Genomic DNA, 25,511 nt, shown 5'->3' with positions numbered 1-25,511 from the left:
GCTCTACTGTAACAACCCTGGGGGGGGTTATAAGAGCGGATATCAACTGTGCCGCTTAGAGCGCGCGCTGGACTTTCGGCCAAGAAAGGTCGAGGGTTCGAGTCCTTGCTTCCCTGCCTGTTTCATTACACTGGTGTCAGAAGTGGGATCGGACCCTTTGCAGCCACCACAGTGCGCGTGCTTGGCCGGTGGGAGTGTGTGCGCGCGCGCGCGATCCTGTTAAAAAGACGTAGGGTTCGCAAGCTAGCGCGAGGACGCGCTCTTTGAAAAGGAGGGATGAGTGTAACGACCCCCCTGGGGTTTAATTAATAAGGGCTAGAAGGTCGAGGGTTCGAGACCTGCTTCACTACAATACGAACGGTGAGTCAGCATTAAAGATAAATATCCCTTCCCTGGTGGGCAAATGGTAGCTAGCATGTCACCACATTAAAAAAAGTTACACAAATTACTTTTATTATTTTATTTATAAAATGCACATGTGTACTCATTGAAGTAAGTGGTTACACAATCCGGTATATAGCACAGCAACATACTTCTGATCAACGGAGAGACCTAACGTTAGCTATTTCAATACAAAAGCCAGAAGGTAAATTTACAAAAATTATAGTAATGTGAAAATACTAAATGTAGTTAGCTAGGTCATTTGTAAAATAATAAACAAAAATACACGTGAGAAATACACAATATCAATTACTTACGCGAGAAGAAAAAAAGGGGGCTATAATATGTACTTGCTCGGTTACTTGACACTTGTTGATGAGAGTTTGCATGGAGAAATGTGTCTTGAGGGGAAAAGCTTGTGACTGGATGTGTAGTTCTGAATGAGAGCCACATTAGCGGCTAGTTAAAAAAAATATTTTTTTGTAAATATATTTTTTTTATTAACAACAAATCAATACATAAAGCACATGAGGGAACACACGCATACATAGATTACAAACAATGGAGATTGTAGTTCAATATCACATTACAATTACACAAGGACCTTAAGGGACATGCATACACTTACAATTCTAACAGGCTTTTTTATTAGTAGAGCATTTAACCGTCTTAAAATACAGTTCAATTTATTTTTGTAGGGTACAAAAATGTATTAGCGGCGAGTTAGCGTTTCATTTTCGGGAGGTAATTACAGGTGAATATATTGATATAAGGTCATTTGTCCGAGAGAGATTTCCATGGTTATCAAAACGTCACGCCAGGGTAAGACTACATGAAACACAGACCTGGTATGAAGTATTTAAAAACATCTCAGGTGAAGATGAGTGTAGAAAACAATTGGAACCATTTCCTGGTTTTACCCGCTAGGTTGTATGGGTATTATGACCCATACTGTTGTACTCTATAGTCGGATTATGAAGATGTACACAGGTGAAGACCATTGATGTAGATAAACCCTAGATGACTGGCAGGGGGTGCTGTGTTGAAGCCACTACTCAACCATCTAAATACACTAGATGACTGATAGGGGGCGCTGTGTTGAAACCACCACTCAACCATCTAAATACACTAGATGACTGATAGGGGGCGCTGTGTTGAACCCACCACTCAGCCATCTAAATACACTAGATGACTGACAGGGGGCGCTGTGTTGAACCCACCACTCAACCATCTAAATACACTAGATGACTGACAGGGGGCGCTGTGTTGAAGACACCACTCAGCCATCTAAATACACTAGATGACTGACAGGGGGCGCTGTGTTGAAGACACCACTCAACCATCTAAATACACTAGATGACTGACAGGGGGCGCTGTGTTGAAGACACCACTCAGCCATCTAAATACACTAGATGACTGACAGGGGGCGCTGTGTTGAAGACACCACTCAGCCATCTAAATACACTAGATGACTGATAGGGGGCGCTGTGTTGAAGACACCACTCAGCCATCTAAATACACTAGATGACTGATAGGGGGCGCTGTGTTGAAACCACCACTCAACCATCTAAATACACTAGATGACTGATAGGGGGCGCTGTGTTGAAACCACCACTCAACCATCTAAATACACTAGATGACTGACAGGGGGCGCTGTGTTGAAGACACCACTCAGCCATCTAAATACACTAGATGACTGACAGGGGGCGCTGTGTTGAAGACACCACTCAGCCATCTAAATACACTAGATGACTGATAGGGGGCGCTGTGTTGAAGACACTACTCAACCATCTAAATACACTAGATGACTGATAGGGGGCGCTGTGTTGAAGACACTACTCAACCATCTAAATACACTAGATGACTGACAGGGGGCGCTGTGTTGAAGACACCACTCAGACACCACTCAGCCATCTAAATACACTAGATGACTGACAGGGGGCGCTGTGTTGAAGACACTACTCAACCATCTAAATACACTAGATGACTGATAGGGGGCGCTGTGTTGAAGCCACTACTCAACCATCTAAATACACTAGATGACTGATAGGGGGCGCTGTGTTGAAGACACCACTCAACCATCTAAATACACTAGATGACTGATAGGGGGCGCTGTGTTGAAGACACCACTCAGCCATCTAAATACACTAGATGACTGATAGGGGGCGCTGTGTTGAAACCACCACTCAACCATCTAAATACACTAGATGACTGATAGGGGGCGCTGTGTTGAAACCACCACTCAACCACCACTCAGCCATCTAAATACACTAGATGACTGATAGGGGGCGCTGTGTTGAAGACACCACTCAGCCATCTAAATACACTAGATGACTGATAGGGGGCGCTGTGTTGAAACCACCACTCAACCATCTAAATACACTAGATGACTGACAGGGGGCGCTGTGTTGAACCCACCACTCAGCCATCTAAATACACTAGATGACTGATAGGGGGCGCTGTGTTGAAACCACCACTCAACCATCTAAATACACTAGATGACTGACAGGGGGCGCTGTGTTGAACCCACCACTCAGCCATCTAAATACACTAGATGACTGACAGGGGGCGCTGTGTTGAAACCACCACTCAACCATCTAAATACACTAGATGACTGACAGGGGGCGCTGTGTTGAAACCACCACTCAACCACCACTCAGCCATCTAAATACACTAGATGACTGACAGGGGGCGCTGTGTTGAACCCACCACTCAGCCATCTAAATACACTAGATGACTGACAGGGGGCGCTGTGTTGAAGACACCACTCAGCCATCTAAATACACTAGATGATTGACAGGGGGCGCTGTGTTGAAGCCACCGTGCCTCCATCTTGGTATTCCTCCTTCACTGGAAGCTAAAATAAATTAGTGTATTAATGTCTACATTCGCTTTTTACACGTTTATTCTGCGTTTATTCTTTATGGTTACTTTTAAATTATATTATGTTAAACATTAAAATAACAAATATATATATATATATATATATATATATATATATATATATATATATATATATATATATATAGTATTTAAGCATTTTCCTGTAAGTATTAGAGTATATCATTATGTCCTTGAAAAATGTAATTCCATTCATTCCTAGGGAGTACTGCTCCTACCGGGGAGTTCCAATATGGCCGACTGGTGGCTTCAAGCCACTCAGTTGCAAATGCATAGCGTCAGCTAGGGTTTATATATACATCATTGGTGAAGACAGGTGTTTGTTGCACGTGCTCTCCTGTTGTCAATGCCCCTGCAGCTGTCAAGGCCAAGGTTCAAAGTTCAACATCCTGCCCTCTGGTAGGGTGTGGCCACACCCATGCCCCTGTGTGATTGGTTGACAGGGGGTGTAAAGAGGCTTGGGAAGGGCAATCTGGGATATGTTGCCTTGGAAGTTAGAACATAGGTTAGATAGCTACTGCAGCAGACAACTCCTCTCTCTATGTCTGTCTCTTTATCTATCTAACATCATTTCTTCTCTGTTCCCTTCTGTCACTCTCTCTGTCTCTCTCTGTCTCTCTCTGTCTCTCTCTGTCTCTCTCTGTCTCCTTCTCTCTCTCTCGGTGAGGAGGATGTCTAAGCCCCAGAATGGAGAGCCAGCAGCAGATGATCCAGAGGTGATGTTCCAGATGCCTGGTCCAACCGTCTCCTTCTCCAGACTACACTACTCTGTCATGGAGAGCAATGGACTCTGCCACAAGACAGGACCTGAGAAGCACATCCTCAAAGACATCAGGTAGGGGTGTGGTGGGGGGGGGGGGCATCAGGTAGGGGTGTGGTGTGTGGGGGGGGAGACATCAGGTAGGGGTGTGGGGGGCATCAGATAGGGGCGTGGGGGGGACATCAGGTAGGGGTGTGGTGTGTGGGGGGCATCAGGTAGGGGTGTGGTGTGTGGGGGAGACATCAGGTAGGGCTGTGGGGGGCATCAGATAGGGGCGTGGGGGGGACATCAGGTAGGGGTGTGGGGGGGGGACATCAGGTAGGGGTGTGGTGTGTGGGGGGGGGCATCAGGTAGGGGTGTGGTGTGTGGGGGGAGACATCAGGTAGGGGTGTGGGGGGGACACATCAGGCAGGGGTGTGGGGGGTGGATCAGGTAAGGGGGGTGAGAGACATCAGGTAGGGGGGTGTGTCTTCAGGTCCTAGATCAGTGGTTAGTGTCTTCAGGTCCTAGATCAGTGGTTAGTATCTACAGTGTCTTCAGGTCCTAGATCAGTGGTTAGTATCTACAGTGTCTTCAGGTCCTAGATCAGTGGTTAGTATCTACAGTGTCTTCAGGTCCTAGATCAGTGGTTAGTGTCTTCAGGTCCTAGATCAGTGGTTAGTATCTTCAGGTCCTAGATCAGTGGTTAGTGTCTTCAGGTCCTAGATCAGTGGTTAGTATCTACAGTGTCTTCAGGTCCTAGATCAGTGGTTAGTATCTACAGTGTCTTCAGGTCCTAGATCAGTGGTTAGTATCTACAGGTCCTAGATCAGTGGTTAGTGTCTTCAGGTCCTAGATCAGTGGTTAGTATCTACAGTGTCTTCAGGTCCTAGATCAGTGGTTAGTATCTTCAGGTCCTAGATCAGTGGTTAGTGTCCACAGTTTAGCTATAACAGTTTTAATGTCGCCATTGGCCTCATGGTGAAATCACTGAGCGATTTCCTTCCTTCCCAGCAACTGAGTTAGGAAGGATGCCAGTATCTTTGTCATGACTGGTCGAATTGATGTTGTAGTGACTGGATGTAGTGATGTTGTAGTGATGTTGTAGTGATGATGTAGTGACTGGATGTAGTGATGTTGTAGTGATGATGTAGTGATGTTGTAGTGATGATGTAGTGACTGGATGTAGTGATGATGTAGTGATGTTGTAGTGATGATGTAGTGATGATGTAGTGATGTTGTAGTGATGATGTAGTGATGATGTAGTGATGATGTAGTGATGTTGTAGTGATGTTGTAGTGATGTTGTAGTGTCTGGATATAGTGATGTTGTAGTGGTGTTGTAGTGACTGGATGTTGTAGTGATGTTGTAGTGACGATGTAGTGATGATGTATTGATATTGTAGTGACTAGATGTAGTGATGTTGTAGTGATGTTGTAGTGACTGGATGTGGTGATGATGTAGTGACTGGATGTAGTGATGATGTAGTGACTGGATGTAGTGATGATGTAGTGACTGGATGTAGTGATGATGTAGTGATGATGTAGTGACTGGATGTATTGTGACTGGATGTAGTGATGTTGTAGTGACTGGATGTATTGATGATGTAGTGACTGGATGTAGTGATGTTGCAGTGACTGGATGTAGTGATGTTGTATTGATGTTGTAGTAATGTTGTAGTAATGTTGTAGTGACTGGATGTAGTGATGTTGTAGTGATGTTGTAGTGTCTGGATATAGTGATGTTGTAGTGACTGGATGTTGTAGTGATGTAGTGACGATGTAGTGATGATGTATTGATATTGTAGTGACTAGATGTAGTGATGTTGTAGTGATGTTGTAGTGACTGGATGTGGTGATGATGTAGTGACTGGATGTAGTGATGATGTAGTGACTGGATGTAGTGACTGGATGTAGTGATGATGTAGTGACTGGATGTAGTGATGATGTAGTGATGATGTAGTGACTAGATGTAGTGATGATGTAGTGATGTTGTAGTGACTAGATGTAGTGATGATGTATTGATGTTGTTGTGATGTTGTAGTGACTGGATGTAGTGATGATGTAGTGACTGGATGTAGTGATGATGTAGTGATGATGTAGTGATGTTGTAGTGATGTTGTAGTGACTGGATGTAGTGATGGTGTAGTGACTGGATGTAGTGACTGGATGTAGTGATGATGTAGTGACTGGATGTAGTGATGATGTAGTGACTGGATGTAGTGATGATGTAGTGATGATGTAGTGACTGGATGTAGTGATTATGTAGTGATGATGTAGTGACTAGATGTAGTGATGATGTAGTGATGTTGTAGTGACTGGATGTAGTGATGATGTAGTGATGATGTAGTGACTGGATGTAGTGACTGGATGTAGTGATGATGTAGTGACTAGATGTAGTGATGATGTAGTGATGTTGTAGTGACTAGATGTAGTGATGATGTATTGATGTTGTTGTGAGGTTGTAGTGACTGGATGTAGTGATGATGTAGTGACTGGATGTAGTGATGATGTAGTGATGATGTAGTGATGTTGTAGTGACTGGATGTAGTGATGATGTAGTGACTGGATGTAGTGATGATGTAGTGACTGGATGTAGTGATGTTGTAGTGACTGGATGTAGTGATGATGTTGTGACTGGATGTAGTGATGATGTAGTGACTGGATGTAGTGATGATGTAGTGACTGGATGTAGTGATGATGTAGTGACTAGATGTAGTGACTAGATGTAGTGATGTTGTAGTGATGTTGTAGTGATGATGTAGTGACTGGATGTAGTGATGATGTAGTGATTATGTAGTGATGATGTAGTGATGTTGTAGTGATGTTGTAGTGATGATGTAGTGATGATGTAGTGACTGGATGTAGTGATGATGTAGTGATGATGTAGTGATTATGTAGTGATGATGTAGTGATGATGTAGTGACTGGATGTAGTGATGATGTAGTGATGATGTAGTGACTGGATGTAGTGACTGGATGTAGTGATGTTGTAGTGACTGGATGTAGTGATGATGTAGTGATGATGTAGTGACTGGATGTCCTTCTGTAGCTCAGTTGGTAGAGCATGGCGCTTGTAACGCCAGGGTAGTGGGTTCGATTCCCGGGACCACCCATACGTAGAATGTATGCACACATGACTGTAAGTCGCTTTGGATAAAAGCGTCTGCTAAATGGCATATATTATATTATGTAGTGACTGGATGTAGTGATTATGTAGTGACTGGATGTAGTGATGATGTAGTGATGATGTAGTGACTGGATGTAGTGACTGGATGTAGTGACTGGATGTAGTGATGATGTAGTGACTGGATGTAGTGACTGGATGTAGTGACTGGATGTAGTGACTGGATGTAGTGACTGGATGTAGTGACTGGATGTAGTGACTGGATGTAGTGATGATGTAGTGACTGGATGTAGTGATGATGTAGTGACTGGATGTAGTGATGATGTAGTGACTGGATGTAGTGACTAGATGTAGTGATGTTGTAGTGACTAGATGTAGTGATGTTGTAGTGACTGGATGTAGTGATGATGTAGTGACTGGATGTAGTGATGATGTAGTGATGATGTAGTGACTGGATGTAGTGATGATGTAGTGACTGGATGTAGTGATGATGTAGTGACTGGATGTAGTGATGATGTAGTGACTGGATGTAGTGATGATTTAGTGATGATGTAGTGATGATGTAGTGATGTTGTAGTGACTGGATGTAGTGATGTTGTAGTGACTGGATGTAGTGATGTTGTAGTGATGATGTAGTGATGATGTAGTGATGATGTAGTGATGATGTAGTGATGATGTAGTGATGTTGTAGTGATGATGTAGTGATGATGTAGTGATGATGTGGTGATGATGTAGTGATGTTGTAGTGATGATGTAGTGACTGGATGTAGTGATGATGTAGTGATGTTGTAGTGATGTTGTAGTGACTGGATGTAGTGATGATGTAGTGATGATGTAGTGATGATGTAGTGATGTTGTAGTGACTGGATGTAGTGATGATGTAGTGACTGGATGTAGTGATCAAATCAAATCAAATCAAATCAAATTTATTTATATAGCCCTTCGTACATCAGCTGATATCTCAAAGTGCTGTACAGAAACCCAGCCTAAAACCCCAAACAGCAAACAATGCAGGTGTAAAAGCACGGTGGCTAGGAAAAACTCCCTAGAAAGGCCAAAACCTAGGAAGAAACCTAGAGAGGAACCGGGCTATGTGGGGTGGCCAGTCCTCTTCTGGCTGTGCCGGGTAGAGATTATAACAGAACATGACCAAGATGTTCAAATGTTCATAAATGACCAGCATGGTCAAATAATAATAAGGCAGAACAGTTGAAACTGGAGCAGCAGCACAGTCAGGTGGACTGGGGACAGCAAGGAGCCATCATGTCAGGTAGTCCTGGGGCACGGTCCTAGGGCTCAGGTCCTCCGAGAGAGAGAAAGAAAGAGAGAATTAGAGAGAGCATATGTGGGGTGGCCAGTCCTCTTCTGGCTGTGCCGGGTGGAGATTATAACAGAACGTGGCCAAGATGTTCAAATGTTCATAAATGACCAGCATGGTTGAATAATAGTAAGGCAGAACAGTTGAAACTGGAGCAGGAGCATGGCCAGGTGGACTGGGGACAGCAAGGAGTCCTCATGTCAGGTAGTCCTGGGACATGGTCCTAGGGCCCAGGCCAGTTGAAACTGGAGCAGCAGCATGGCCAGGTGGACTGGGGACAGCAAGGAGTCATCATGTCAGGTAGTCCTGGGGCATGGTTCTAGGGCTCAGGTCCTCCGAGAGAGAGAAAGAAAGAGAGAAGGAGAGAATTAGAGAACGCACACTTAGATTTACACAGGACACCGAATAGGACAGGAGAAGTACTCCAGATAAACAAACTGACCCTAGCCCCCCCGACACATAAACTACTGCAGCATAAATACTGGAGGCTGAGACAGGAGGGGTCAGGAGACACTGTGGCCCCATCCGAGGACACCCCGGACAGGGCCAAACAGGAAGGATATAACCCCACCCACTTTGCCAAAGCACAGCCCGCACACCACTAGAGGGAAATCTTCAACCACCAACTTACCATCCTGAGACAAGGCCGAGTATAGCCCACAAAGATCTCCGACACGGTACAACCCAAGGGGGAACCCAGACAGGCCGACCACAACAGTGAATCAACCCCCCAGGTGACGCATCCCCCCCAGGGACGGCACGAGAGAGCCCCAGCAAGCCAGTGACTCAGCCCCCGTAACAGGGTTAGAGGCAGAGAATCCCAGTGGAAAAAGGGGAACCGGCCAGGCAGAGACAGCAAGGGCGGTTCGTTGCTCCAGAGCCTTTCCGTTCACCTTCCCACTCCTGGGCCAGACTACACTCAATCATATGACCCACTGAAGAGATGAGTCTTCAGTAAAGACTTAAAGGTTGAGACCGAGTTTGCGTCTCTGACATGGGTAGGCAGACCGTTCCATAAAAATGGAGCTCTATAGGAGAAAGCCCTGCCTCCAGCTGTTTGCTTAGAAATTCTAGGGACAATTAGGAGGCCTGCGTCTTGTGACCGTAGCGTACGTATAGGTATGTACGGCAGGACCAAATCAGAGAGGTAGGTAGGAGCAAGCCCATGTAATGCTTTGTAGGTTAGCAGTAAAACCTTGAAATCAGCCCTTGCTTTGACAGGAAGCCAGTGTAGAGAGGCTAGCACTGGAGTAATATGATCAAATTTTTTGGTTCTAGTCAGGATTCTAGCAGCCGTATTTAGCACTAACTGAAGTTTATTTAGTGCTTTATCCGGGTAGCCGGAAAATAGAGCATTGCAGTAGTCTAACCTAGAAGTGACAAAAGCATGGATTCATTTTTCTGCATCATTTTTGGACAGAAAGTTTCTGATTTTTGCAATGTTACGTAGATGGAAAAAAGCTGTCCTCGAAATGGTCTTGATATGTTCTTCAAAAGAGAGATCAGGGTCCAGAGTAACGCCGAGGTCCTTCACAGTTTTATTTGAGACGACTGTACAACCATTAAGATTAATTGTCAGATTCAACAGAAGATCTCTTTGTTTCTTGGGACCTAGAACAAGCATCTCTGTTTTGTCCGAGTTTAATAGTAGAAAGTTTGCAGCCATCCACTTCCTTATGTCTGAAACACATGCTTCTAGCGAGGGCAATTTTGGTGCTTCACCATGTTTCATTGAAATGTACAGCTGTGTGTCATCCGCATAGCAGTGGAAGTTTACATTATGTTTTCGAATAACATCCCCAAGAGGTAAAATATATAGTGAAAACAATAGTGGTCCTAAAACAGAACCTTGAGGAACACCGAAATGTACAGTTGATTTGTCAGAGGACAAACCATTCACAGAGACAAACTGATATCTTTCCGACAGATAAGACCTAAACCAGGCCAGAACATGTCCGTGTAGACCAATTTGGGTTTCCAATCTCTCCAAAAGAATGTGGTGATCGATGGTATCAAAAGCAGCACTAAGGTCTAGGAGCACGAGGACAGATGCAGAGCCTCGGTCCGATGCCATCAAAATGTCATTTACCACCTTCACAAGTGCCGTCTCAGTGCTATGATGGGGTCTAAAACCAGACTGAAGCATTTCGTATACATTGTTTGTCTTCAGGAAGGCAGTGAGTTGCTGCGCAACAGCCTTCTCTAAAATCTTTGAGAGGAATGGAAGATTCGATATAGGCCGATAGTTTTTATATTTTCTGGGTCAAGGTTTGGCTTTTTCAAGAGAGGCTTTATTACTGCCACTTTTAGTGAGTTTGGTACACATCCAGTGGATAGAGAGCCGTTTATTATGTTCAACATAGGAGGGCCAAGCACAGGAAGCAGCTCTTTCAGTAGTTTAGTTGGAATAGGGTCCAGTATACAGCTTGAAGGTTTAGAGGCCATGATTATTTTCATCATTGTGTCAAGAGATATAGTACTAAAACACTTGAGCGTCTCTCTTGATCCTAGGTCCTGGCAGAGTTGTGCAGACTCAGGACAACTGAGGTTTGGAGGAATACGCAGGTTTAAAGAGGAGTCCGTAATTTGCTTTCTAATAATCATAATCTTTTCCTCAAAGAAGTTCATGAATTTATCACTGCTAAAGTGCAAGTCATCCTCTCTTGGGGAATGCTGCTTTTTAGTTAGCTTTGCCACAGTATCAAAAAGGAATTTCGGATTGTTCTTATTTTCCTCAATTAAGTTAGAAAAATAGGACGATCGAGCAGCAGTAAGGGCTCTTCGGTACTGCACGGTACCATCCTTCCAAGCTAGTCGGAAGACTTCCAGTTTGGTGTGGCGCCATTTCCGTTCCAATTTTCTGGAAGCTTGCTTCAGAGCTCGGGTATTTTCTGTGTACCATGGAGCTAGTTTCTTATGAGACATTTTTTTAGTTTTTAGGGGTGCAACTGCATCTAGGGTATTGCGCAAGGTTAAATTGAGATCCTCAGTTAGGTGGTTAACGGATTTTTGTCCTCTGGCGTCCTTGGGTAGGCAGAGGGAGTCTGGAAGGGCATCAAGGAATCTTTGTGTTGTCTGTGAATTTATAGCACGACTTTTGATGTTCCTTGGTTGGGGTCTGAGCAGATTATTTGTTGCAATTGCAAACGTAATAAAATGGTGGTCTGATAGTCCAGGATTATGAGGAAAAACATTAAGATCCACAACATTTATTCCATGGGACAAAACTAGGTCCAGCGTATGACTGTGAGAGTGAGTGGGTCCAGAGACATGTTGGACAAAACCCACTGAGTCGATGATGGCTCCAAAAGCCTTTTGGAGTGGGTCTGTGGACTTTTCCATGTGAATATTAAAGTCACCAAAGATTAGAATATTATCTGCAATGACTACAAGGTCTGATAGGAATTCAGGAACTCAGTGAGAAACGCTGTATATGGCCCAGGAGGCCTGTAAACAGTAGCTATAAAAAGTGATTGAGTAGGCTGCATAGATTTCATGACTAGAAGCTCAAAAGACGAAAACGTCATTTTTTTTTTGTAAATTGAAATTTGCTATCGTAAATGTTAGCAACACCTCCGCCTTTGCGGGATGCACGGGGATATGGTCACTAGTGTAGCCAGGAGGTGAGGCCTCATTTAACACAGTAAATTCATCAGGCTTAAGCCATGTTTCAGTCAGGCCAATCACATCAAGATTATGATCAGTGATTAGTTCATTGACTATAATTGCCTTTGAAGTAAGGGATCTAACATTAAGTAGCCCTATTTTGAGATGTGAGGTATCATGATCTCTTTCAGTAATGACAGGAATGGAGGTGGTCTTTATCCTAGTGAGATTGCTAAGGCGAACACCGCCATGTTTAGTTTTGCCCAACCCAGGTCGAGGCACAGACACGGTCTCAATGGTGATAGCTGAGCTGACTACACTAACTATGCTAGTGGCAGACTCCACTATGCTGGCAGGCTGGCTAATAGCCTGCTGCCTGGCCTGCACCCTATTTCATTGTGGAGCTAGAGGAGTTAGAGCCCTGTCTATGTTGGCAGATAAGATGAGAGCACCCCTCCAGCTAGGATGGAGTCCGTCACTCCTCAGCAGGTCAGGCTTGGTCCTGTTTGTGGGCGAGTCCCAGAAAGAGGGCCAATTATCTACAAATTCTATCTTTTGGGAGGGGCAGAAAACAGTTTTCAACCAGCGATTGAGTTGTGAGACTCTGCTGTAGAGCTCATCACTCCCCCTAACTGGGAGGGGGCCAGAGACAATTACTCGATGCCGACACATCTTTTTAGCTGATATGCACGCAGAAGCTATGTTGCGCTTGGTGATCTCTGACTGTTTCATCCTAACATCGTTGGTGCCGACGTGTAACAATATCTCTATACTCTCTACACTCGCCAGTTTTAGCTTTAGCCAGCACCATCTTCAGATTAGCCTTAACGTCGGTAGCCCTGCCCCGGGTAAACAGTGTATGATCGCTGGATGATTCGCTTTAAGTCTAATACTGCGGGTAATGGAGTCGCCAATGACTAGAGTTTTCAATTTGTCAGAGCTAATGGTGGGAAGCTTCGGCGTCTCAGACCCCGTAACGGGAGGAGTAGAGACCAGAGAAGACTCGGCCTCTGACACCGACCCGCTGCTTAATGGGGAGAACCGGTTGAAAGTTTCTGTCTGCTGAATGAGCGACACCGGTTGAGCGTTCCTACAGCATTTCCTTCCAGAAACCGTGAGAAAGTTGTCCGGCTGCGGGGACTGTGCCAGGGGATTTATACTACTATCTGTACTTACTGGTGGCACAGACGCTGTTTCATCCTTTCCTACACTGAAATTACCCTTGCCTAACGATTGCGTCTGAAGCTGGGCTTGCAGTACAGCTATCCTCGCCGTAAGGCGAGCACAGCGGCTGCAATTAGAAGGCATCATGTTAATGTTACTACTTAGCTTCGGCTGTTGGAGGTCCTGACGAATCGTGTCCAGATAAAGCGTCCGGAGTGAAAAAGTCGAGGAAAAAATAAATATATGAACGGTAATTAAAAAGTGAAACCCGTAAAGTTGTCAGGTAGCAAAATAGGTTGGCAACAAAACGCACAGCAATTTGAAAACAAGCCTGCAAGTTGCGACAAGTGACAAATTTAGCGACTTTTTCTGGTGTTATTTGAGACCTTTGATGATGTAGTGACTGGATGTAGTGATGATGTAGTGATGATGTAGTGATGATGTAGTGATGATGTAGTGACTGGATGTAGTGATGATGTAGTGACTGGATGTAGTGATGATGTAGTGACTGGATGTAGTGATGATGTAGTGATGTTGTAGTGATGTTGTAGTGATGTTGTAGTGACTGGATGTAGTGACTGGATGTAGTGATGTTGTAGTGACTGGATGTAGTGATGATGTAGTGACTGGATGTAGTGATGATGTAGTGATATTGTAGTGACTGGATGTAGTGATGATGTAGTGACTGGATGTAGTGATGATGTAGTGACTAGATGTAGTGATGTTGTAGTGATGTTGTAGTGACTGGATGTAGTGATGATGTAGTGACTGGATGTAGTGATGATTTAGTGATGATGTAGTGACTGGATGTAGTGATTGGATGTAGTGATGATGTAGTGACCGGATGTAGTGACTGGATGTAGTGACTGGATGTAGTGATGATGTAGTGACTGGATGTAGTGATGATGTAGTGACTGGATGTAGTGATGATGTAGTGATGTTGTAGTGACTGGATGTAGTGATGTTGTAGTGACTGGATGTAGTGATGTTGTAGTGATGATGTAGTGATGATGTAGTGATGATGTAGTGATGTTGTAGTGATGTTGTAGTGACTGGATGTAGTGATGATGTAGTGATGATGTAGTGATGTTGTAGTGATTATGTAGTGATGATGTAGTGATGATGTAGTGACTGGATGTAGTGATGATGTAGTGATGTTGTAGTGATGATGTTGTGGTGATGTTGTAGTGATGTTTGAGGTCGCAGGTAGCCTTGTGGTTAGAGTGTTTGGACTAGTAAGCGAAAGGTTACAAGCTTGAATCCCCGAGCCGACGACAAGGTACAAAACAGGCACCTGAATCTGTCGTTCTGCTCCTGAACAGGCAGTTAACCCACTGTTCTTAGTAAGACCTTAGATCTGTCGTTCTGCCCCTGAACAGGCAGTTAACCCACTGTTCTTACTAAGACCTTAGATCTGTCGTTCTGCCCCTGAACAGGCAGTTAACCCACTGTTCTTACTAAGACCTTAGATCTGTCGTTCTGCTCCTTCCAGGCAGTTACCCCACTGTTCCCCGGCCGTCATTGAAAATTAGAATTAGTTCTTAACTGACTTGCCTCGTTAAATAATGTTTAAAAAAATAAATGTTGTAGTGACCGTTGTTGTCCAGTCAGACCTTCTACTCCCCTTGACCTGATGTTATCTGGTGTTGACCACTCCCCTTGACCTGATGTTGACCACTCCCCTTGACCTGATGTTATCTGGTGTTGACCACTCCCCTTGACCTGGTGTTGACCACTCCCCTTGACCTGGTGTTGACCACTCCCCTTGACCTGATGTTATCTGGTGTTGACCACTCCCCTTGACCTGGTGTTGACCACTCCCCTTGACCTGGTGTTGACCACTCCCCTTGACCTGATGTTATCCGGTAAATTCCTCTCAGTGCTTTACTAGTCCGTAGTCCAGTAGTTCACAACACACTATACTTCTTCCTAGACCTCACTATGCTCTCTCTCAGTGCTTAACACCCAGGCTTTATCTCTGTAGGCTAACAAGTTCCTGAGCACAAGTCATTGGTTATGCTTTTGTAATGGTAGTTGCTCTTGATTGGTCATTTTATGGCATGGTCACTTTTGATTGGTTGGTTCTATGTCATGGTAATTTCTGATTGGTGATTCTGTGTCATGTTCTTTTCTGATGGGCTTTTCCAGCGGCATCATGAGACCAGGGATGAACGCCATCATGGGGCCAACAGGAAGTGGAAAAACATCGTAAGACATACACACACACCCTCCTATCCTCTCCTCTCCTCTCCTCTTGTCCTCTTCTCTTGTCCTCTTCTCTTGTCCTCTCCTTTTATCCTCTCCTCTTGTCCTCTCTTGTCCTCTCCTCTCGTCCTCTCTTGTCCTCTCTTGTCCTCTCTTGTCCTCTCCTCTCCTCTTATCCTCTCCTCTTATCCTCTCCTCTCCTCTTATCCTCTCCTCTCCTCTCCTCTCCTCTCCTCCCTCTCCTCTCCTCTCCTCTCCTCTCCTCTCCTCTCCTCTCCTCTCCTCTCCTCTCCTCTCCTCTCCTCTTGTCCTCTCCTCTCCTCTTATTCTCTCCTCTTGTCCTCTCCTCTCCTCTTCTCCTCTCCCTCTCCTCTCCTCTCCTCTCCTCTCCTCTCCTCTCCTCTCCTCTCCTCTCCTCTCCTCTCCTCTTGTCCTCTCCTCTTATCCTCTCCTCTTGTCCTCTCCTCTTGTCCTCTCCTCTCCTCTCCTCTCCTCTCCTCTCCTCTCCTCTCCTCTCCTCTCCTCTCCTCTCCTCTCCTCTCCTCTCCTCTCCTCTCCTCTCCTCTTATCCTCTCCTCTTGTCCTCTCCTCTTGTCCTCTCCTCTCCTCTCTTCTCTTCTCTTCTCCTCTCCTCCTCTCCTCTCCTCTCCTCTCCTCTCCTCTCCTCTCCTCTCCTCTCCTCTCCTCTCCTCTCCTCTCCTCTTGTCCTCTCCTCTCCTCTCCTCTCTGCCCTCTCCTCTCATCTCCTCTCCTCTCCTCTCCTCTTGTCCTCTCCTCTCCTCTCCTCTCCTCTCCTCTTCTCCTCTCCTCTCCTCTCCTCTCCTCTCCTATCCTCTCCTCTCCTCCTCTCCTCTCCTCTCTTCTCCTCTCTTCTCTTCTCTTCTCTTCTCTTCTCTTCTCTTCTCTTCTCTTCTCTTATCCTCTCCTCTTTGTCCTCTCCTCTCCTCTCCTCTCCTCTCTCCCTAGTCTCCTGGATGTGATAGCAGGTCGTAAGGACCCAGCAGGGTTGAAGTTTGGTCAGGTTCTGATCGATGGGAAGATGGTGGACTCTGACCTCCGACTCATATCTGCCTACGTGGTGCAGGTGAGGGAGGGTGTGTGTTGTCTACCTTTTCTAAAAACCTTCACTATGGTGTTGACAGACTGGTTAAAATGATGATCTGATGATGAGACATGGCATCACCAATAACCAATATAATATCAGATCAATCATTTTAATAACCAATATAATATCAGATCAATCATTTTAATAACCAATATAATATCAGATCAATCATTTTAATAACCAATATAGTATCAGATCAATCATTTTTATACCCAATATAATATCAGATCAATCATTTTTATATCCAATATAATATCAGATCAATCATTTTTATATCCAATATAATATCAGATCAATCATTTTTATACCCAATATAATATCAGATCAATCATTTTAATAACCAATATAATATCAGATCAATCATTTTTATACCCAATATAATATCAGATCAATCATTTTTATACCCAATATAATATCAGATCAATCATTTTTATACCCAATATAATATCAGATCAATCATTTTTATATCCAATATAATATCAGATCAATCATTTTTATATCCAATATAATATCAGATCAATCATTTTTATACCCAATATAATATCAGATCTGATTTGAATATCCAACGTAACAAAATGCTCTGTCTGTCTGTCTGTCTGTCTGTCTGTCTGTCTGTCTGTCTGTCTGTCTGTCTGTCTGTCTGTCTGTCTGTCTGTCTGTCTGTCTGTCTGTCTGTCTGTCTGTCTGTCTGTCTGTCTGTCTGTCTGTCTGTCTGTCTGTCTGTCTGTCTGTCTGTCTGTCCACTCTCTCGCTCTCTCTCTCTACCTCTCTCTCTCTCTACCTCTCTCTCTCTCTCTCTACCTCTCTCTCTCTCTCTCTACCTCTCTCTCTCTCTCTCTCTCTCCTCTCTCTCTCTCTCTCTCTCTCTACCTCTCTCTCTCTCTCTCTCTCTCTCTCTCTCTCTCTCTCTCTCTCTCTACCTCTCTCTCTCTCTCTCTCTACCTCTCTATCTCTCTCTCTACCTCTATCTCTTTTACCTCTATCTCTTTTACCTCTATCTCTCTATCCCCTCTAGGATGATATATTGATGGGAACTCTGTCAGTGAGAGAGAACTTGTTGTTCAGTGTGAACCTGAGACTAGACCCTCGACATTATTCTACAGCTGACAAACAGCAGAGAGTGGACAGCATCATAGAGGACCTGGGTCTACAGGACTGTGCCCACACCAAGGTCAGCTATACACACCTGCAGAGGTCTGGTCTGGTTGAACTAAAGGCTTTAGGAGGGTCATGTTCTGGAGAAAGTTACTCACCAAACACACACTCACTCTCTCTCTGTCTCTGTCTGTCTCTCTCTCTCTCCCCTTCTCTTTCTCTGTCTCTCTCTCTCTCTCTCCCCTTCTCTTTCTCTGTCTCTCTGTCTCTCTCTCTCTCTCTCCCCTTCTCTTTCTCTGTCTCTCTGTCTGTCTCTCTCTGTCTGTCTGTCTGTCTGTCTGTCTGTCTGTCTGTCTGTCTGTCTGTCTGTCTGTCTGTCTGTCTGTCTGTCTGTCTGTCTGTCTCTCTGTCTGTCTCTCTCTCTCTCTCTGTCTCTCTGTCTCTCGCTCTGTCTCTCTCTCTGTTTCTGCCACTCTCTGTAGATAGGAACAGAGTTCCTGCGTGGTGTGTCTGGGGGAGAGAGGAAGAGGTGCAGCATCGGTATGGAGCTCATTACTTCTCCTCGTCTTCTGTTCCTGGATGAACCCACAACTGGTCTGGACTCGAACACTGCTAACCACATCATCAACCTACTGCATAGGTACAGACAGACAGACCACATCGTCAACCTACTGCATAGGTACAGACAGACCACATCGTCAACCTACTGCATAGGTACAGACAGACAGACCACATCACCAACCTACTGCATAGGTACAGACAGACCACATCATCAACCTACTGCATAGGTACAGACAGACAGACCACATCGTCAACCTACTGCATAGGTACAGACAGACCACATCACCAACCTACTGCATAGGTACAGACAGACCACATGACCAACCTACTGCATAGGTACAGACAGACCACATCACCAACCTACTGCATAGGTACAGACAGACCACATCACCAACCTACTGCATAGGTACAGACAGACAGACCACATCATCAACCTACTGCATAGGTACAGACAGACAGACCACATCGTCAACCTACTGCATAGCTACAGACAGACCACATCGTCAACCTACTGCATAGGTACAGACAGACCACATCGTCAACCTACTGCATAGGTACAGACAGACCACATCACCAACCTACTGTACAGACAGACCACATCACCAACCTACTGTACAGACAGACCACATCACCAACCTACTGCATAGGTACAGACAGACCACATCATCAACCTACTGTACAGACAGACCACATCACCAACCTACTGCATAGGTACAGACAGACCACATCACCAACCTACTGCATAGGTACAGACAGACCACATCACCAACCTACTGCATAGGTACAGACAGACCACATCACCAACCTACTGTACAGACAGACCACATCACCAACCTACTGTACAGACAGACCACATCATCAACCTACTGCATAGGTACAGACAGACCACATCGTCAACCTACTGCATAGGTACAGACAGACCACATCATCAACCTACTGCATAGGTACAGACAGACCACATCAACCTACTGCATAGGTACAGACAGACCACATCATCAACCTACTGCATAGGTACAGACAGACCACATCGTCAACCTACTGCATAGGTACAGACAGACCACATCATCAACCTACTGCATAGGTACAGACAGACCACATCGTCAACCTACTGCATAGGTACAGACAGACCACATCATCAACCTACTGCATAGGTACAGACAGACCACATCAACCTACTGCATAGGTACAGACAGACCACATCAACCTACTGCATAGGTACAGACAGACCACATCATCAACCTACTGCATAGGTACAGACAGACCACATCACCAACCTACTGCATAGGTACAGACAGACCACATCATCAACCTACTGCATAGGTACAGACAGACCACGTCGTCAACCTACTGCATAGGTACAGACAGACCACATCATCAACCTACTGCATAGGTACAGACAGACAGACCACATCGTCAACCTACTGCATAGGTACAGACAGACCACATCATCAACCTACTGCATAGGTACAGACAGACCACATCACCAACCTACTGCATAGGTACAGACAGACCACATCACTAACCTACTGCATAGGTACAGACAGACCACATCAACCTACTGCATAGGTACAGACAGACAGACCACATCATCAACCTACTGCATAGGTACAGACAGACCACATCATCAACCTACTGCATAGGTACAGACAGACAGACCACATCATCAACCTACTGCATAGGTACAGACAGACCACATCACCAACCTACTGCATTGGTACAGACAGACCACATCATCAACCTACTGCATTGGTACAGACAGACCACATCATCAACCTACTGCATAGGTACAGACAGACCACATCACCAACCTACTGCATTGGTACAGACAGACCACATCATCAACCTACTGCATTGGTACAGACAGACCACATCATCAACCTACTGCATAGGTACAGACAGACAGACCACATCGTCAACCTACTGCATAGGTACAGACAGACCACATCATCAACCTACTGCATAGGTACAGACAGACCACATCATCAACCTACTGCATAGGTACAGACAGACCACATCACCAACCTACTGCATAGGTACAGACAGACCACATCACCAACCTACTGCATAGGTACAGACAGACCACATCATCAACCTACTGCATAGGTACAGACAGACCACATCACCAACCTACTGCATAGGTACAGACAGACCACATCACCAACCTACTGCATAGGTACAGACAGACCACATCATCAACCTACTGCATAGGTACAGACAGACCACATCGTCAACCTACTGCATAGGTACAGACAGACCACATCATCAACCTACTGCATAGGTACAGACAGACAGACCACATCATCAACCTACTGCATAGGTACAGACAGACCACATTGTCAACCTACTGCATAGGTACAGACAGACCACATCATCAACCTACTGCATAGGTACAGACAGACCACATCGTCAACCTACTGCATAGGTACAGACAGACCACATCATCAACCTACTGCATAGGTACAGACAGACCACATCATCAACCTACTGCATAGGTACAGACAGACCACATCAACCTACTGCATAGGTACAGACAGACCACATCAACCTACTGCATAGGTACAGACAGACCACATCAACCTACTGCATAGGTACAGACAGACAGACCACATCATCAACCTACTGCATAGGTACAGACAGACAGACCACATCACCAACCTACTGCATAGGTACAGACAGACCACATCATCAACCTACTGCATAGGTACAGACAGACAGACCACATCACCAACCTACTGCATAGGTACAGACAGACAGACCACATCATCAACCTACTGCATAGGTACAGACAGACAGACCACATCGTCAACCTACTGCATAGGTACAGACAGACCACATCATCAACCTACTGCATAGGTACAGACAGACCACATCGTCAACCTACTGCATAGGTACAGACAGACAGACCACATCACCAACCTACTGCATAGGTACAGACAGACCACATCAACCTACTGCATAGGTACAGAAAGACCACATCAACCTACTGCATAGGTACAGACAGACCACATCACCAACCTACTGCATAGGTACAGACAGACCACATCACCAACCTACTGCATAGGTACAGAAAGACCACATCAACCTACTGCATAGGTACAGAAAGACCACATCAACCTACTGCATAGGTACAGACAGACAGACCACATCATCAACCTACTGCATAGGTACAGACAGACCACATCGTCAACCTACTGCATAGGTACAGACAGACAGACCACATCACCAACCTACTGCATAGGTACAGACAGACCACATCATCAACCTACTGCATAGGTACAGACAAACCACATCGTCAACCTACTGCATAGGTACAGACAGACAGACCACATCACCAACCTACTGCATAGGTACAGACAGACCACATCATCAACCTACTGCATAGGTACAGACAGACCACATCACCAACCTACTGCATTGGTACAGACAGACCACATCACCAACCTACTGCATAGGTACAGACAGACCACATCATCAACCTACTGCATAGGTACAGACAGACCACATCACCAACCTACTGCATAGGTACAGACAGACCACATCGTCAACCTACTGCATAGGTACAGACAGACAGACCACATCACCAACCTACTGCATAGGTACAGACAGACAGACCACATCACCAACCTACTGCATAGGTACAGACAGACCACATCACCAACCTACTGCATAGGTACAGACAGACCACATCACCAACCTACTGCATAGGTACAGACAGACCACATCACCAACCTACTGCATAGGTACAGACAGACCACATCATCAACCTACTGCATAGGTACAGACAGACAGACAGACAGACAGACAGACAGACAGACAGACAGACAGACAGACAGACAGACAGACAGACAGACAGACAGACCGACAGACCACATCATCAACCTACTGCATAGGTACAGACAGACAGACCACATCACCAACCTACTGCATAGGTACAGACAGACAGACCACATCACCAACCTACTGCATAGGTACAGACAGACAGACCACATCACCAACCTACTGCATAGGTACAGACAGACCACATCACCAACCTACTGCATAGGTACAGACAGACCACATCACCAACCTACTGCATAGGTACAGACAGACCACATCACCAACCTACTGCATAGGTACAGACAGACCACATCGTCAACCTACTGCATAGGTACAGACAGACCACATCATCAACCTACTGCATAGGTACAGACAGACAGACCACATCATCAACCTACTGCATAGGTACAGACAGACAGACAGACAGACAGACAGACAGACAGACAGACAGACAGACAGACAGACAGACAGACAGACAGACAGACAGACAGACAGACAGACAGACAGACAGACAGACAGACAGACAGACACTCAAACTCACCCACGTGTGTCTCTCTCTGTGTCTGTCTCTCTCTCTCCCTCTCTCTCTGTGTCTGTCTCTCTCTTTCTCTCTCTGTGTGTCTGACTCTCTCTCTCTGTGTGTCTGACTCTCTCTCTCTCTGTGTCTGAATCTCTCTCTCTCTGTGTGTCTGACTCTCTCTCTCTCTTTGTGTCTGACTCTCTCTCTCTCTGTGTCTGACTCTCTCTCTCTCTTTGTGTCTGACTCTCTCTCTCTCTCTGTGTCTGACTCTCTCTCTCTCTGTGTCTGACTCTCTCTCTCTCTGTGTGTCTGACTCTCTCTCTCTGTGTGTCTGACTCTCTCTCTCTCTGTGTGTCTGACTCTCTCTCTCTCTGTGTGTCTGACTCTCTCTCTCTCTGTGTGTCTGACTCTCTCTCTCTCTGTGTGGCTGACTCTCTCTCTGTGTGGCTGACTCTCTCTCTCTCTGTGTCTGAATCTCTCTCTCTGTGTGTCTGACTCTCTCTCTCTCTCTCTCTCTCTCTCTCTCTCTCTCTCTCTCTTTGTGTCTGACTCTCTCTCACTCCGTGTGTGTGTCTGACTCTCTCTCTCTGTCTCTCTCTCTCTGTGTGTCTGACTCTCTCTCTGTGTGTCTGACTCTCTCTCGCTCCGTGTGTGTGTCTGACTCTCTCTCTGTGTGTCTGACTCTCTCTCGCTCCGTGTGTGTGTCTGACTCTCTCTCTGTGTGTGTGTGTGTGTCTGACTCTCTCTCTGTGTCTCTCTCTCTGTGTGTGTCTGACTCTCTCTCTCTGTGTCTGACTCTCTCTCTCTGTGTCTGACTCTCTCTCTCTCTCTGTGTCTGACTCTCTCTCTCTGTGTGGCTGACTCTCTCTCTGTGTCTGAATCTCTCTCTCTGTGTGTCTGACTCTCTCTCTCTGTGTGTCTGACTCTCTCTCTCTCTGTGTCTGACTCTCTCTCTGTGTGTGTGTGTGTGTCTGACTCTCTCTCTGTGTGTCTGTGTCTGACACTCTGTCTCTCTCTCTGTCTGTGTGTGTGTCTGACTCTCTCTCTCTCTCTCTCTGTGTGTCTCTCTCTCTCTCTCTCTCTCTCTCTCTCTCTCTCTCTGTGTGTGTCTGACTCTCTCTGTCTGTCTGTCTGTCTGTCTGTCTGTCTGTCTGTCTGTCTGTCTGTCTGTCTGTCTGTATGTCTGTGTGTCTGACTCTCTCTCTCTCTCTCTCTCTCTCTCTCTCTCTCTCTCTCTCTCTCTGTGTCTGACTCTCTCTGTGTCTGACTGTCTCTCTCTCTGTGTCTGACTCTCTCTGTGTCTCTCTCTCTCTGTGTGTGTGTGTCCCAGGCTGTCTAGAAGCGGTAAGACTATCGTGTTCTCCATCCATCAGCCTCGTTACTCAATCTTCAGCCGCTTTGACCACCTGACCCTGATGCACCGAGGAGAGTTGGTGTACGCTGGAGCTGCTGGGAAGGCCCTGAGCTACTTTACTGACTTGGGTAAGGGAGGGAGGGAGGGAGGGAGGGAGGAGAGGTGAGGTACGCTGGAGCTGCTGGGAAGGCCCTGAGCTACTTCACTGACTTGGGTAAGACATGGAGGAAGGGAGGAGAGGGGAGGGAGGGCGGGAGGGAGAGAGTGAAGGAGAGAGAGGGAGGAGGTAGTGTACACTGGAGCTGCTGGGAAGGCCCTGAGCTACTTCACTGACTTGGGTGAGGAGAGGAGGGAGGGAGGGTGGGTGGGTATCACTGTTGTTGTTGTTGTTGATGTTGTTGTTGTTGTTGTGTTGCAGGGTATCACTGTTGTTGTTGTTGTTGTTGTGTTGTAGGGTATCACTGTTGTTGTTGTTGTTGTTGTGTTGTAGGGTATCACTGTTGTTGTTGTGTTGCAGCGTATCACTGTTGTTGATGTTGTTGTTGTGTTACAGGGTATCACTGTTGTTGTTGTGTTGCAGGGTATCACTGTTGTTGTTGTTGTTGATGTTGTTGTTGTTGTTGTGTTGCAGGGTATCACTGTTGTTGTTGTTGTGTTGTAGGGTATCACTGTTGTTGTTGTTGTTGTGTTGTAGGGTATCACTGTTGTTGTTGTTGTGTTGCAGGGTATCACTGTTGTTGTTGTTGTTGTTTTTGTTGTTGTGTTGTAGGGTATCACTGTTGTTGTTGCTGTTGTTGTTGTGTTGCAGGGTATCACTGTTGTTGTTGTTGTTGTTGTGTTGCAGAGTATCACTGTTGTTGTTGTGTTGCAGGGTATCACTGTTGTTGTTGTTGTGTTGCAGGGTATCACTGTTGTTGTTGTTGTTGTTGTTGTGTTGCAGGGTATCACTGTTGTTGTTGTTGTTGTGTTGTAGGGTATCACTGTTGTTGTTGTTGTTGTGTTGTAGGGTATCACTGTTGTTGTTGTTGTTGTTGCAGGGTATCACTGTTGTTGTTGTTGTGTTGCAGGGTATCACTGTTGTTGTTGTTGTTGTGTTGTAGGGTATCACTGTTGTTGATGTTGTTGTGTTGTGTTGCAGGGTATCACTGTTGTTGTTGTTGTTGTGTTGTAGGGTATCACTGTTGTTGTTGTTGTTGTTGTGTTGTAGGGTATCACTGTTGTTGTTGTTGTTGTTGTTGTTGTGTTGTAGGGTATCACTGTTGTTGTTGTTGTTGTGTTGTAGGGTATCACTGTTGTTGTTGTTGTTGTGTTGTAGGGTATCACTGTTGTTGTTGTTGTTGTTGCAGGGTATCACTGTTGTTGTTGTTGTGTTGCAGGGTATCACTGTTGTTGTTGTTGTTGTGTTGCAGGGTATCACTGTTGTTGTTGTTGTTGTGTTGCAGGGTATCACTGTTGTTGTTGTTGTTGTTGTGTTGCAGGGTATCACTGTTGTTGTTGTTGTTGTGTTGCAGGGTATCACTGTTGTTGTTGTGTTGCAGGGTATCACTGTTGTTGTTGTTGTGTTGTAGGGTATCACTGTTGTTGTTGTTGCTGTTGTTGTGTTGCAGGGTATCACTGTTGT

At 45.5% G+C, this 25,511-nt stretch overlaps 1 protein-coding gene across 1 annotated transcript in view; it reads left to right on the top strand.

The window, feature by feature from the left end:
* The window catches only part of LOC124023317 (broad substrate specificity ATP-binding cassette transporter ABCG2-like), a 58,319-nt gene continuing 32,808 nt past the window's right edge, over positions 1-25,511 (top strand). Inside the window, exons 1-7 of the mRNA XM_046337831.1 lie at positions 1-360; positions 3,953-4,117; positions 15,383-15,442; positions 16,406-16,523; positions 17,560-17,715; positions 18,122-18,279; positions 23,867-24,018. Coding sequence (XP_046193787.1) covers positions 3,954-4,117; positions 15,383-15,442; positions 16,406-16,523; positions 17,560-17,715; positions 18,122-18,279; positions 23,867-24,018 — 808 coding nt within the window. The 5' untranslated portion in view covers positions 1-360; position 3,953. The remainder of the gene's footprint in view (positions 361-3,952; positions 4,118-15,382; positions 15,443-16,405; positions 16,524-17,559; positions 17,716-18,121; positions 18,280-23,866; positions 24,019-25,511) is intronic.

Source organism: Oncorhynchus gorbuscha, unplaced genomic scaffold, assembly GCF_021184085.1.
Source record: "Oncorhynchus gorbuscha isolate QuinsamMale2020 ecotype Even-year unplaced genomic scaffold, OgorEven_v1.0 Un_scaffold_1584, whole genome shotgun sequence".
NCBI classification, from domain to species: domain Eukaryota; kingdom Metazoa; phylum Chordata; class Actinopteri; order Salmoniformes; family Salmonidae; genus Oncorhynchus; species Oncorhynchus gorbuscha.
This window is presented reverse-complemented; position numbering and strand designations above follow the sequence as displayed.